General features: G+C 55.7%; 5 protein-coding genes across 5 annotated transcripts; 3 read left to right on the top strand and 2 right to left on the bottom strand.

Moving 5' to 3' along the window:
• Positions 1–492: 492 nt before the first annotated feature.
• CDEST_04903 (uncharacterized protein) lies at positions 493–2031 on the top strand. The gene is made up of 2 exons (XM_062921062.1): positions 493–1561; positions 1625–2031. The coding sequence occupies exons 1-2, from the start codon at positions 1104–1106 to the stop codon at positions 2022–2024; spliced, it is 858 nt and encodes a 285-aa protein (XP_062777113.1). The 5' UTR covers positions 493–1103; the 3' UTR covers positions 2025–2031.
• Position 2032: 1 nt separating this feature from the next.
• CDEST_04902 (uncharacterized protein) lies at positions 2033–6172 on the bottom strand. Its single transcript, XM_062921061.1, has 7 exons — positions 5145–6172; positions 4955–5097; positions 4816–4904; positions 3905–4771; positions 3539–3857; positions 3355–3484; positions 2033–3307 (listed from the first exon to the last, which is right to left on the bottom strand). The coding sequence occupies exons 1-7, from the start codon at positions 5891–5893 to the stop codon at positions 2530–2532; spliced, it is 3075 nt and encodes a 1024-aa protein (XP_062777112.1). The 5' UTR covers positions 5894–6172; the 3' UTR covers positions 2033–2529.
• A 585-nt stretch (positions 6173–6757) lies between these two features.
• On the top strand, positions 6758–9225 carry CDEST_04901 (Putative NAD kinase). Its single transcript, XM_062921060.1, has 3 exons — positions 6758–7404; positions 7453–8701; positions 8767–9225. The coding sequence occupies exons 1-3, from the start codon at positions 7297–7299 to the stop codon at positions 9210–9212; spliced, it is 1803 nt and encodes a 600-aa protein (XP_062777111.1). The 5' UTR covers positions 6758–7296; the 3' UTR covers positions 9213–9225.
• Positions 9226–9695: 470 nt separating this feature from the next.
• CDEST_04900 (uncharacterized protein) lies at positions 9696–10972 on the top strand. The gene has a single exon (XM_062921059.1). It carries the CDS (start codon positions 10295–10297, stop codon positions 10472–10474), a length of 180 nt encoding a protein of 59 aa, XP_062777110.1. The 5' UTR covers positions 9696–10294; the 3' UTR covers positions 10475–10972.
• A 182-nt stretch (positions 10973–11154) lies between these two features.
• Positions 11155–12388, bottom strand: CDEST_04899 (uncharacterized protein; the record flags this gene model as incomplete). The annotated part of the gene is made up of 3 exons (XM_062921058.1): positions 11155–11381; positions 11445–11895; positions 12038–12388. 3 exons carry the CDS (start codon positions 12386–12388, stop codon positions 11155–11157), a joined length of 1029 nt encoding a protein of 342 aa, XP_062777109.1.
• Positions 12389–13283: the final 895 nt, after the last annotated feature.

The following is a 13283-nucleotide window of genomic DNA, read 5'->3' as shown; positions in this document are numbered from 1 at the left end:
TCAACCCGAGACATGCTACAACTAGAACGACACGTGCACTCTGTCTGCATTTCCAAACTGGCCCGGACAAGGCCCGAAGCAGATCCGGCGGGTCGAAGTAAGTCTCAAGTTGAGAAACAAATTCCAAAGGTGCGACAACAGTAAATCATAATGTGGGTGTTTCAAACGATTCGAGTTCCTTTTCGAACGAAGTCAAGCTCCAAGCTCCGCTGATATTTAGAGACGACCTTTGCAGAAAGAGTATCCTAGAACAGCTGAAAACTCTGCCGTTCTTTAACTCTGTTCGTCTGGAGGTACCCCGGCTTCTGCCAACCCTTTTTAGTCATGAAGACCACCCTTCACGACGGCAACTTGAGGGCCCACGGCCTATGAATCTGCCTGCTCCTGGCCTTGCTTCCCGTGCTTGCCGTGGGAACCCACTCGAAGAAACCTGGGCGGTGGTCCACAGTGAAGGAAACCGAAAGTTAAAAATGGGAAGGCCCTGGGAACCGACCGATCCCGATCCCCAATCATCCGCCCCGCGAAGCCACACTCACACCGCGGCCGTGCCGAAAGAGTGGAGAAATCGTCCTGACCCAGGCCAATCAAGCCGGCGTGTACCCCTCCAAGCCAGTTGACATCATAGCCCACCACCCCCATCGACGGCGTTGAGGGGTCACATTCAGCCACAACGCTCGTCATCAAACCCGCAAGCAGCGCCCCGTACCAAGACCTGACGCCTTTGCTCCGTCACACCCCGAACTGATGAGCTGTGTACGGTCATTGGTGAAGGGGAAGCTGTTCATGGAAGAACCGGCCAAGAATGTACTGCAGATCCCTAAACATGAACCGAACAGGGAAGGCCATGTACCGGCAGACGGAGAGGTCACCCTCTCTCTTGCCTTCTTTTGGACTCTCTTAAAGAGTCTCGATCTCCCCCATTCGTGCAGCTTGGAACATATCTTACTCTATTTATTATTTCACCTGGCCCGGTATCCAGATCGACCACCAATCAACAGCAAACGACCGTTCATATCTTACTCAAACCAACAACCAAGCAAACTCGAATCCACTAAACAAGCTTGACACCAAAGGACCTTGCCCTTCATCGAACGGCCGTAACCATGGGCTTCGCCTTGAAATTCCTGCAATGGTTCATCCGCGGCGTCCAACTCGGCTGCTCCGTCCTCATCCTCGCCATTTTCTCCTACTTCCTGGCGACCCTGCACAACCACTCCCTCCCGATCGCCACCTCGATCCGCGCCGTTGAGGGCATCTCGGGCGTCGCGACCCTCTACACCCTCGCCGGCCTGTTACTGCTTTGCTGCCTCGCCGGCCGATCTTTTACCTCCTTCATCGCCATCGTCCTCGATGTCGCCTTCATCGCCGCCTTCATCTATGTCGCCGTAGCCAACCGCAACGGCGCCGACTCGTGCTCCGGCAACGTCAGCACCCCATTCGGTGACGGCCCTGCCGACGGCGAACCCACCAACACCGGCAGCGACGGCTGGACCCATCTCCCCAGCTTGCGCACCGCTTGCAAGTTGCAGACCGCCTGTTTCGCCGTCTCCATCGTTGCCATGTAAGTCTTTCCATGAATGGTCCTCGTCACCCCCACATGTGAACCACTAACATTATTCACCAGCATCTTTTTCATCCTCTCCATCCTCGTCGAGGTCGCTCTCGCCCGCCACCACCGCAAGGAGAAGCGCTTCGGCCCGTCCCCTAAGAACAACTATACCTCGGGTTCCGGCGCCAAGCCCGGCTTCTTCAGCAAGTTCCGCCGCGGTAACGGCGACACCGTCGCGACCAACGAGAATGCCCTGCCCATGCACACCAGCCCCGACCAGGTTCGCAATAGTTACGCCACCGAGACCACCGCAGTTGCTCAGGATCCCGGGTACCCCAAGTACGAGGGCGCCTATGCTACCAACGGCAACACCGGCACCAATGGCTACGGCTACGGCCAGGAGACTGGCACCACTGGCACCACGCACCCGCCCAACAACTACCACTACAACGACGGCGTGTACGACAGAGTTTGATTAACCCTGTCAGCTGGGCCGAAGGAAGCAGTAAAGAAGAGAAAACAAACTGCTACGAACGTACAACAATGGGACAGGACTGGTCATGGATGGCAATATACCCAGGGTTTTGAAGGAGTCTTACATGTCGAAAAGATGTCGACAGCGTTTTGACAATTTGTAGTAACGAATCAAATGAACCATATCAGATAATGATGATTTTTAATACGCTGACTGTGCGCTACGAATGCGGCGTTACACACACGTCATGTTTTCATTCATCAATTGCGAAGAGTTTGCAGATTTTGGGGTTTTCCTTCCTTTTCTTTTTCGTAAGCGTCATGGTACTACATCCATTAGGCATAACAGGCGGCCAGCCCAGGCTTCGACGGCTAACCCGCCCTTTTCTGATCTCAGAATGCCGTCACACAGAGATACAGTTGCTCGGTTCGGCTGCTCAATAACCTAAACCAGACACTCGGCCACGTGTCAGCAAACCTTGTCAAGCGTGAACTTTCAGGGTGCATCATGGCCATCCGGCCGCCTCGTCCCACTCACTGTTTGCGCCATCGTCGAGACCCACGTCAGCCCAGTTCATGTCCAACTTTTCCAATTCCCTCGTGAAAAAGTCCTGCTCCTCCCGCAGGGCAGCCCGCAGCTCGACGGCAATTTTGTCCGGATACCACCGTACGTTGAACCAATGGGTCAGGCTGCGCAACGCCTGCTCCAAAGGCAGTGCCGAATCGACATCGGCGTCGACATCGCTGCCCGCCAGCCACTCGTCACGCAGTTCGGGCCGGCAGTGTAGATAGACCGCTGTGATGACGCGCATGTTGCTCTGCCTCCACTTGCGGCCGCAGTATGGCACCTGGTTTTTGAACAGCTTCAAGGTGTACAGCCGGAGCTCCGGCTGGGGAATCTTGAGAGACTTGCGAAGGATGTTGGCCGACTTGTACTGCACCAGAAGGAGATTTCTGTGGGCCTTGTGTTTGCATATCTTCTGCATGATCCGGAGGTAGTTGATCAAGGAGAAAAAGTTTCTCCTCGAGAAGTCGGTGATCGGCTTGGCCGGTAGGTCGTTAACGGGATACCCGAGCTCGTCGACTTCAGGCCGCACCGCAGCCTGTCCCTCGACCCTAGCGTTGTCGTCGCCATCGCCCGTGGCGGCCGTTGTCGCTCGGGGTGGTGACCGCCTTCTCTTGATAGGCGGTGGCGCCGCTTCGTCTTCGCTCTCTTCCTCGGATTCTGCCTGGACGGGCGGCTGGTCCTTGAACTTGGACCGCAGATTGCAGAAGTGGAAGAAACTAGATGGTCAGCTTGGATTCTGTCGGCAACGCGATAGAACACCCACCTGTTTTCGAGCCTGTCTGTCTTACTGTCAACGACTTGCTGGACGTCCTGATGCGCAAACAGCTTGAGCACTAGCGGGAGGTAGTTGGAGTCGAGCAGAAGCTGTGTCATGTATTCGAACTTGAGAACGTCTAATGTTTTTTTTCGTCAGCATGTGCCTCGCGATATCAGAGAGGGCTACTGACGAGAAACTCTAAGCCACTTCAACAGGAGGAGCAAGATGGCCGTCACGGCTTTGGTGGTGATCTCTCGGGACCTTGCGGCATCCACCTCTTCAGGCGACATCTCGGGAAGCTCGGCGGGACCTGACTGCGTTGACGAGGGTTCCTGGGTTTGTTGTTGCCTGTTAGACCCCGGGCCACCATTCATCCCGTTAGCCCCTCTACCGGCCATACTCGGGTGTTGTTGTGCTGCGGCGGGCTGCGCTAAGACAGCAGTGACGTTCACAAGGATCGGTCTCAGGAGTACGATCACGAGCGACTGCATGTGAGGAAGAGACTCCTTCTGTAAAGGAGTTAGTCATGTTCTGTTGAAAGTTGCGAGATACTCACATAGAAGCTCTCGACAGCAAGCAGTCGACGCTTGACCTCGTCGCTCACTTTGTCTGCAGCAGGACCGCAATCGATTTCAGGTCCTCGAACTGAAACTTGTGCCTCCCTGCGCTCTTCGGCCCGGGTCTCGGCCTTGAGCGCAGCAATTTCTTGCTTCTCTTCCAGACTCAACCCTTCAAGGTCGATGCTGTCAACGTCGTCATCGCTGTCCTCTGCTTCCCATCCCCTCTCGAATTTGAGGAAGCCTTCGCGTTCTTCCCAAAGCTGGCGAGTAGCGCGCGTCATGCGAACTCTCTTTGAGAACAGTTCTCCCGCCTCCAGAATCGACGCGGGAATATCACTGCCCTCCCATCTGCGACCAACAAGCTGCTCCTGTAGCCCAGCTCCACCTTTACCACCGGCACTGTTGCTGGTGGCATCCAGAGGAGGGTACATGAATGGGAAGTTCTGGTTCGTCTGATAGTTTTGTTTCTTCCCGCCCTTACCCCCAACACCAGGGGACGGAGGTGGCGAAGGAGCAGGTGTCGCGATGTGGACTGGCTGGTGCAGGATAGAAGCGCCGCTGCTTTGCGGGTTGGGTGGTCCCGGGACAATCCCTATCGCCGCACTAGTTCTGGTAGGGTGATTAGGTAACGGCGGCAGGAGAGTCGTGTTCTCCGGTTCGAGGGGAATGAGCGTCCTCGGCGGCACGTAGGCGGGGTATTTGGAAGTAAGCTCTTGTCGGAATACATGGTAGTCCAAAGGCGACGCAGTGATGACATCTTTGGATTTCACGTTGGGCGATTCGCTGGTGGCCTTTTTAGCCTCGTCGATCTCTTGCGTGCCACCAAAGACTAGGAGAACGGTCTTCCAGAAAAGTAAAAAGATCTGGGAGGATTAGCTAGCGCCATCCACGACATGGTTGTCCGTACCTGGCTGGATGGCATCAAATTGCCATCGTCCCAACGCAGCTTAGCTGCTGCCATAGACATAAAGTCAACAAGACCGGGTTTCAAAGAAACTGAAGGAAAATTAGCCGTGGTATTGTACGTGATGTGAGCTCATTCTTACGAAGTTCGGATCTGGTCGTCTCGAGTTCCTTGGGGAAGCTCAAAGCCTCCTGAATGATGACATACATGATGGTCATTAGGTTAATCAGTTCATCCTGGGCCTCTTGGGTACCACCTGGTTGCGCGAGTCGAGGATCATCCAACCTGGTCGAGTTAGCTGGAAAAGCGGTATTGCAACCGAAGATACTCACCAGAACACATTGAAGCAGTTTTGCAAAGCCTCCCAGACTGTGCCAATGCCACCCAGGGACGTAAGGAAGGCAATGCTTGATCGTATGGCCACCAGCTGTGTCACACTCGCAGCCGACCTCCTATCGCCGATGGTCGCAGGGGTGGAAGTATCGCCCCATCGGCCCAACACCAAGTATAAGATCTTGCCAAGTGACGCTGAACGTTGTGTGAGGTCGTTGACCTGGAGGCCATCCAGGGCGTCTTGTGTGAACTTGGCTCTTGCCTCGTGCTCCGTCTCTTCCCAAGTCGTATGCATATCGTACTCGTGCTGCCACTGCCACTCGAATGCTCTTTGAGCGGCATTCAGCCGCACCCACTGCCAAAACTGGTACACGAACCATTCATCAATCTCCTCGTCGTGCGAGCCCATGTCGCTATAGACGAAGTCGTATGCAACGGATTCGCCACGGCTGAACTCGGCGACTATTCGTCTCAACTGCATCAACGACAGCGAGTCGGTTGGTTGCGGTTGATCGGAAGGCGCAGGAGGCATCGGAGCGGGGGGGACTGGAGCCGGCGCGGGAACGGCAGATGGTGTGGAGGAGTTTCTTTGCAAAGATGGTCGTGCCGGAGGCGGAGGGGGCGGTGGGTTGCTCGCATCGGGACCGACATCTGCGACGACGGCATCGGCGACATCGCCGGTAGGTGGTGGCTCCTTTGCAGCGGGGACGTCATCGTCGACCGACTTCGAGGACCACAGAGAGTTCATCCCGGAAGGAAGCGCAGGCGGTTCGGATGGTCTATCATGCTCTGGAAGACTGTTGGGGGGGCCAGGCAACAATCGAAGTTGGTTGTTTCGTGATGGTTATTCGAGCAATGTGAAAATACGCGTCGGGGGCAGGCGAAATCGCGTTGCAGAAGACGAACTCATATTTGAGCAAGCAGACAGTGGTAAGTAACGCGGTGAAGATGCGGCCTCAAGCGGGATGCAGTTTGCGCTGCAGGTTTTGATTGGCCGGGGCGCCAGCAGCTTCTGGATGGTTTGGCGGGGTGGCTGTGGCTGGATTTGCGACCTTTAGCTGCAGCCATTTGATAGCTTTCTGTGGCTGCCGATCTCTTCCCCTTATTCCTCTTATCGCCGAGAGCTTTATCTTTAGGTACCTAGGTCGGTACGAATAGGGGTTTTGGTCCAGTACTTAGGTACTGTTAAGGACCGTGTGGCAGGGCGGGGGCTTTTATGGGCTGCTCCCAAAAAGTCACTTGAGCCGCCTGAAGCCGTGGTGGAATGGTATTCTAGTCGTCTCATATGCTGGGAACCAGACGAGAAGCATTACCCGATGTGGCCGCCATGTGGTCGGTACCCTTCGAGCCTTTTTCCTCAAGATGGCCATGCGGACAATCCGCAAGACCAACTCAGTTTGGCCAAGTCCCCTTGGCTGGCACAGTGACGATTAGCCGCGCATTTTCACCTCTGTATTCTCATAGTGGTATACAGATGTTGACTAGAGAGAAGTAGCCATCCAGGATCTTAGCCTTGGATTTTCTTGGAGCTGAAAACGACGTCAGCGATCTGTCACGGGTTTTCGGGAGCAAAGCGCAAGCCACAGCAGTCGATCCACTAACCTTCCGCTGGTCAGCTCGGTCCACTCCGGTGAATAAGCACCCAAGTATTGTAATCATCCCGCCCGTTAGGTAGGTAGTATGGCCCCGCCGACTGAAGAAGCTTCCATGAGCATAAGGAGTTCACCTCCCTTCACCGAGTCACGTTATTTCGCAAACCGAAACATCCCCTCTTTCTCGCCTAGACCGCGTTACGACAGTAGCTTGGATCCTAGCATTTCGCTCGCACTTCTTTGGGGTAACGGACCCCGGGACCGCAAGCGTGATTACTCGTCAGCCCGGTTGCCTCACAACCGCCGAGGACGGAAACTCTCACGACGCAAGGTGTTCACCCATTGGCAATCTTTTCCATCTCATTGGCAACGTAATCCCTAAGCTTCCGACTGGTATTTGGCTCGGCCTGGCAGACAACGCTTTTGCAGCCATCCAACCTCTTCGAACATTCTGCGCACGCCTGCACTGACACCGTTCGCGAGATCACCAGGCGCAGTCGGTTTACCCCGCCCTCTTCGCGGCTTCTAGAACGTTTTACGCTTCCCCCCCCCTTTGAAAATGGGCGTCGGGACCGCGATTGACGATAAGGAGAAGTGCGTCGACTTGGAGAAGGACGAGGATGCTCATTCGAGTGACAGCGACGATGATTACCAAAAGGCCGTTGAGGTAAGTGGCCTTGTGACTCCTCCGAGAGCCGACAATAACACTCGTTAGGTCACATTTGAGCCCGGCAATCCTTACCGCCGCAAAAGCTCACTGGTGACGTCTGACACATCTCGGCCTCTGCCGCGCCACCCGAGCAGGAGAACCGAGTGCATCGTCCACCAGTTCCTCGAAAGCCAGAGAAAGGCCCGCGACGCCGTTGCCTCCGCCAGCAACCACGGCTCCAGGTCCAATTCGACCTCGAGTGCTTCCAAGGCAAACGATCACCTCCACCATGGTCACCCCACCTACGAGAGTCCTAACCGGCAAGCGGGCGCCAAGGACGTATGCAGGGAAACGGGCATGTCCAAAACGGTTGAGCCGAAAGCGCGCGTGGCCAAGCAGAGAGCCTCGATTCTGGCAGCAGACAGCCCGGAAGACAGCGACATTGGTCAGGCTGACGAAAAGTCTTGGCGATCTGAAATTATCAAGTCTGCATCACAAGTCGATCTCGCACAATCCGACGACGAAGATGAGCTGCACAGCCGGCTACTCACCAAGAAACAGCTAAGCGAGATGGCCTGGGGGGTTCGCGAGCTCAGCCGTCGCCTCAGCAGCATGCGCATCAGGTTTCGCGTCAAGACCATCTTCCTCCTGACCAAGATACACGACGCAGACTTGATCAGTCGAACACGGGAGCTGACCAAATGGCTTCTGTCGCACGAGCGAGACGTCGACTATACCGTCTATGTGGAGGAGAAGTTCAAAGACAACAAAAAGTTCAACGCGTTGGGCATGGTCGAAGAGCTCAGCAAGGAGGCCCTCGATGCCGGCCAACCGCAAACCAAGGCCAGCGATGATGTTATCTCTAAACGGCTCCGGTACTGGGATGAAGACATGTGCCGCAACCGACCGCACATGTTCGACTTTGCAATCACTTTGGGCGGCGACGGCACTGTGCTTTATGCCAGCTGGTTGTTCCAGCGCATTGTCCCACCGGTGCTGAGCTTCTCCCTCGGTAGTCTTGGCTTCCTAACCAAATTCGACTTTGAGGAACACCGCACCATACTCGAGAGCGCATTCAACAAGGGCGTCACAGTGAGCCTACGACTGCGCTTCGAAGGAACCATCATGAGAAGCCAGCAGAGAAAACGATTGGCGGACGTCGAAGAGAGCAGCTCTAGCCAGGACGATGATGGACACAAGCCCGACCTTGTCGAAGAACTTGTAGGCGAGGAGAGGGAGGACGAGCATACGCACAAACCAGACGGGACGTTTGAGATATTGAACGAAATCGTCGTGGACCGCGGCCCCAATCCGAGTGAGTCATTGGCCAATCTCTCATGTCGCCTAGATTCCGGACAGCTGACCTGCTTACCCCAACAGCAATGTCATATACGGAAATATTTGGTGACGATGAGCACTTCACTTCTGTCTTGGCAGATGGCATTTGCGTGTCGACCCCCACCGGCTCTACCGCCTACAATCTGGCGGCCGGCGGCTCCCTCTGCCACCCTGAGAACCCAGTCATGCTCGTCACCGCCATCTGTGCTCATACGCTTTCCTTCCGCCCAATTATCCTACCAGACACCATCGTCCTCCGTATAGGTGTGCCCTACGATGCAAGGACGAACTCCTGGGCCAGCTTCGACGGCCGCGAGCGCATGGAGCTGTTCCCTGGGGATTATGTCACCATCAGCGCCAGCCGGTATCCCTTTGCAAGCGTCCAGGCTCAGGGTCGGCGAAGCGAGGACTGGGTCAACAGCATTAGCGGAAAATTGGGCTGGAATACGCGGCAGAAACAAAAGGGATACAAGGAATGGGATAATTAGTCCGTTTGTCAAGAGATGCGTCGATGGGGGCTTGAGGGAGGGGGTCGGGTCAGAAAAGACACTGGACCCCGAGAGGGAGAGGCTTCGGATAGCAACATTCCGAACGGCTGTCCGTTGAGCCAGTCAACATCAGGATCTCACGTGATGGTGCGAGGAGGAAGCCTGGGCGCGTGACGCATTTCTAAATGGTGCCATAACAACATGGCCAGCCCAGCAACGCGTCCCGTCCTTCTAAACGCCAAGATTCGCAGGTGACGGTTCACGCCTCTTTGGAACCACCGATGAACCTTCCGAGCTTGAACAAGTACCTGTCTCGGTCACTCAAAGCCGAAAACGAAGATCGGCTGGGTCCACGAACGCAACTGAGCAACAGAGTCTGGCCATAAGCCTTGGATCTGCAAAAGTGTCTTTCAAGAAACAACCAAACAAAGGGTGTCCACGGAGAGGTATTCAAGACCTGTCTTGGCAGCGCCCAACCTCACGGTCCGATTTGAAGAGTTTTTCGGCATTACATGCGGACGACCCTACGCATACACACCCACACACCCACGCACTTACACACAAACGCACGCCAGCTAAGAGCAGGCCTCAATCTTCCTATCAGAGGACACAGGCAAAGATAGGAACTGTGTTGGCAGACACGCTCAGTGACTAGTTCACAGCGACTAGTAGGGGCCCCGCGCGCGCGCGAGAGAGAGAAAGAGAGTGAGAGGCCTTGTTTGACACCGGGAACCGGCACAGGGCTGATGCACGCTTCCAACGCCAAAACGGACAGGCAGGCTAAAACACCAGGCAGTCGTCAACCCCATCCTGGCATTGCGACATCCATGGGTAAGCCACTCACAGCGCATCTGTTGCCCTCTCGGTCGCAGCCGCACTTGCCCGTGGTCGAAGGATGCCGGCCCCCTTACATCCTGCGGAACCAGGATGGTCCCTGATAACTCTTACTCTGTAAGGGGAACAGTCCGTTTCTCACGTTGGCCCCCTCCCTACTGCCGCCTCCCGGCCGGGATACCCCTTCCAGCTGCCAAGACCTGCGGCTCCAGGAAACTTGTGACGATGCTGCGACGTCCAACTGTCCGATGTTTCTGGCACGCTGTAGGAACGGGGACGTCTCAAAAAGCACAACGACTCGAAACCAATCGTCATACCCCTCTCCCTCCCCATCAATCCGTCGGAGCAGGTGTGTTATTGCCCTTCCAGCTGCAGTGTTGTATGCCGTCAAGCTTTTTTCATTCAAGAACGGTCGTGCGGATGAGTGAGCTCGGTTGATTTCTCGCTTGAGACCAAGCAAGAACAAGAGGCTTTGTGTGTCGGTTTTATTATGTGTACTAGAATAACAAAAGAAAAGACCAAACAGGCATGAGGTAAGGTTGTCATGGTGTCGCTAGGTAAGATAACGATGGATGGTATAAGTATTTTTTTTTAGAGGCAGAGAAGCCAGATATACACACTCTTAGGGCTCAATACGCCGCCGGCCGGAAAGGAAAAGAAAGCATAGACCGAGTTGGTTTCCACACTCTCGATGGCTTGAAGTACACGTCGCATGCTGGAGGGTTGTCTAAAAAAAAAGGAATAACACCCACCAGCCCAACCCATCCCCTTCCGTTGATATCATGGCATAAATAAAGATGACAAGGCCGGGTCACACCGGGAAGTTTGTGTGCCTGCGCCGTTTTTTGTTTTTTTGTTTTGTTTTTGTGTTTGTTTTCGTTCTCTCTTTCGGTTTCATGTGATGATAGTATGATGAACCCGACACTCAGTGAGAAAGAGATGAAAAAAAGAGAAGGGGGGGGGGGGGGTCTCGACGCGAGGAATTAGGGCCGATGCCGGGAATCGTAAATAGGTAGGATGGACGAGCGAGAAAAGCAGACTCAATTCTCAACTTTTCTCCTCCCAATGTTGTTTTTCAAATCGTTAGGATAAGCATCTCAGAGTCCAATTACTGCTCATCTTCGACGTCGTCGGCCTGGGTCTCGACAAAAGTCATGGTGACGCCCTCGCCGCTCACGTTCAGGTTGACGGTGTCGATGGCGCCGGCGCTGACGCCCCGCGCGGCCAGCTCCTCCTGCGCGCGCTTGACAACGTTGTTGGAGGTGGCGGGGACGACCTGGGCCACTGGGACGGAGGAATCACGGGCGACGAGCTTCTCGGGTGTCATCGCAACGCCTGTTTGCACCGTCAGCTCCGGCCGCGCCGAGTGGGGGATTTCGTGATGCGGTCGTTACTTACCCTCAGGAACGCCGGAGCGGACGTACATGGTGGTGACCTTGGCACGGCGGCGGGGCGGCTGCTGGGCCTCATCAGAGCGCGCCTTGACCTTTTGTTGAGCGACGATGGAACCCGCGGGGCGCTGGCCCTCCTGAGCGGGCTGACCCTGAGCGGGCTGACCCTGGGCGGGCTGACCCTGAGCTGGGGGACGGGCCTCGGCGCCGCCTCCAGTGCCGGTGCCGGGGCGGGCGGCGGCTTCCTGGTTGTTGTCGATGATCATACCGACGCCAGAGCCCTCCTGGCCGGTGCCGAGCTGGATCTTGGGTCCCTTGGTAAGGGCAACCTCAGCGAACTTCAGGGCGCGGTCAAAACCGGACAGGTCTCTCTTGTCGCCGGCGGCGCGGGTCTTGGTGAGCTGGACGCGCGGAGCGATCTCCTTGCCCATACCCTGGAGGGCTGCAATAGCCTGAGCCTAGGTTGGGAGGAACGTTTATGTTAGCTGATATTGGTCCGATGAAGTGCAGGTGTCCGTGTGTTTCCCACACATGCGCGAACACACACGCATACAGAGACACAGACACGAGCCGACGAGAAATCTTCATGGAGCGACTAACCTCATTGACCTGGTTATTCGACGAAGTAGCGGAAACGGGAATAGCGCCGCCCTGGGCCTGAGCAGCAGGCTGCTGCTGGGGCTGCTGAGGCTGCTGAGGCTGCTGAGGCTGTTGCGGTGCAGCCGGAGCAGCGGGGGCGGCGGCCGGGGCGTTCGCAGCACCTTGAGCAGCATTAACTGCCGCGCCCTCCAATACGTTCATCAATTGAGAGACGTCGCTTTTACCGCCGAATGAAATTTCACCATCACCCACCACCAAGGCAGGAGAATAAGCACCAAGGTTGATGTTCAAGGGAAGGGCGTTTAGCTGAGCGGCCAGACCGGCAACGGCGAAGATGTAGCGGTTAACCATCTTGTCGATCGTTTCTGATAGTAGTCTCGTGTTGTGTGTGATTCGGCTGGAACGGCTCTGAAGAGGGAGTGGCAAGATGGTACTCGGAGCGTTGGTACTAGATAATAGGCGTAGGATTGTATAATAAGGACACGACCAGCGGAAGCAGTGAAAAGGCTTGAGTATGTTTTCTGTTGTTTGAAAAGGAAAGAAGAGAACCGAGAAGAGACAGGATACCAGTCGAGCACAGCTAAAGAAGAAGTAAAAGTGAGGAGGTGGGAGAAAACACACGAGAAGACAGCTTCTCATATATCTTCCCTGCGAGCCCAACATGAAGGAAGTGAGATTGTAGACCGGCCACATGCTTGAGACGCAACTGCCAAGGTGCCAAGAGATAATATCCCGCTGGAAGCCTCGCGTTGGCTGCGGGCCCTCATACATTAGCAAATAGGGCCTACTGGCTGGGGCAGGCTCTCGATCGACTCGGTACGGAGGCGCAGGGGTTGTGTGTTGTTGTGTCGTGTCGTGGGCGAGATGGGATTGCCCAGCTGGCAAGCTCCGAATAGTGCCAAGGGATACAGGACTGGCGCGCCCTCGTTACCCGCCAGCGGGACAGGAGAAGCTGAGAGAGCGGTCCAAGCAGCAACCGACACAGCCAAGGCATGAAACGCAGGTGACACCAGAGGTAGGCGGCGGGCCAATTGGGCATGCCAGGTTGGTATCTCCATCCGGAGGCGTACGGCGGAAGAGGGTGCGATGCGAGGTCGATTCGAGACCATGGTTGAGGGAGAGACCTGACTAGATGGTCTTGGCATCGTCGCCATGCCTCCATGCGATGGCCGAGAGATGTCAGGTAGGATGCCAATTTTGGCCCAGAGATCTGCGCTTTGTTGCCGTCGTGACGGGGGTAGTCCCG

This window comes from Colletotrichum destructivum, chromosome 3 (assembly GCF_034447905.1).
Source record: "Colletotrichum destructivum chromosome 3, complete sequence".
Lineage (NCBI taxonomy): Eukaryota > Fungi > Ascomycota > Sordariomycetes > Glomerellales > Glomerellaceae > Colletotrichum > Colletotrichum destructivum.
The sequence above is the reverse complement of the archived record's forward strand: the minus strand, read 5'-3'. Positions and strand labels throughout refer to the sequence as shown.

What these genes read in the sequence shown, in the direction of transcription:
- CDEST_04901 (XM_062921060.1), top strand. Translation starts at nt 7,297, where the DNA reads ATGGGCGTCGGGACCGCGATTGACGATAAGGAGAAGTGCGTCGACTTG. An exon ending in ATTACCAAAAGGCCGTTGAG is followed by an intron (nt 7,405 to 7,452) that starts GTAAGTGGCCTT and finishes AACACTCGTTAG; the next exon opens with GTCACATTTGAGCCCGGCAA. An exon ending in GGACCGCGGCCCCAATCCGA is followed by an intron (nt 8,702 to 8,766) that starts GTGAGTCATTGG and finishes TTACCCCAACAG; the next exon opens with CAATGTCATATACGGAAATA.
- CDEST_04902 (XM_062921061.1), bottom strand. Translation starts at nt 5,893, where the DNA reads ATGAACTCTCTGTGGTCCTCGAAGTCGGTCGACGATGACGTCCCCGCT. An exon ending in ATTTGATGCCATCCAGCCAG is followed by an intron (nt 4,772 to 4,815) that starts GTACGGACAACC and finishes TAATCCTCCCAG; the next exon opens with ATCTTTTTACTTTTCTGGAA. An exon ending in ACAGACAGGCTCGAAAACAG is followed by an intron (nt 3,308 to 3,354) that starts GTGGGTGTTCTA and finishes CTGACCATCTAG; the next exon opens with TTTCTTCCACTTCTGCAATC.
- CDEST_04903 (XM_062921062.1), top strand. Translation starts at nt 1,104, where the DNA reads ATGGGCTTCGCCTTGAAATTCCTGCAATGGTTCATCCGCGGCGTCCAA. An exon ending in GCCGTCTCCATCGTTGCCAT is followed by an intron (nt 1,562 to 1,624) that starts GTAAGTCTTTCC and finishes ATTATTCACCAG; the next exon opens with CATCTTTTTCATCCTCTCCA.
- CDEST_04900 (XM_062921059.1), top strand. Translation starts at nt 10,295, where the DNA reads ATGTTTCTGGCACGCTGTAGGAACGGGGACGTCTCAAAAAGCACAACG.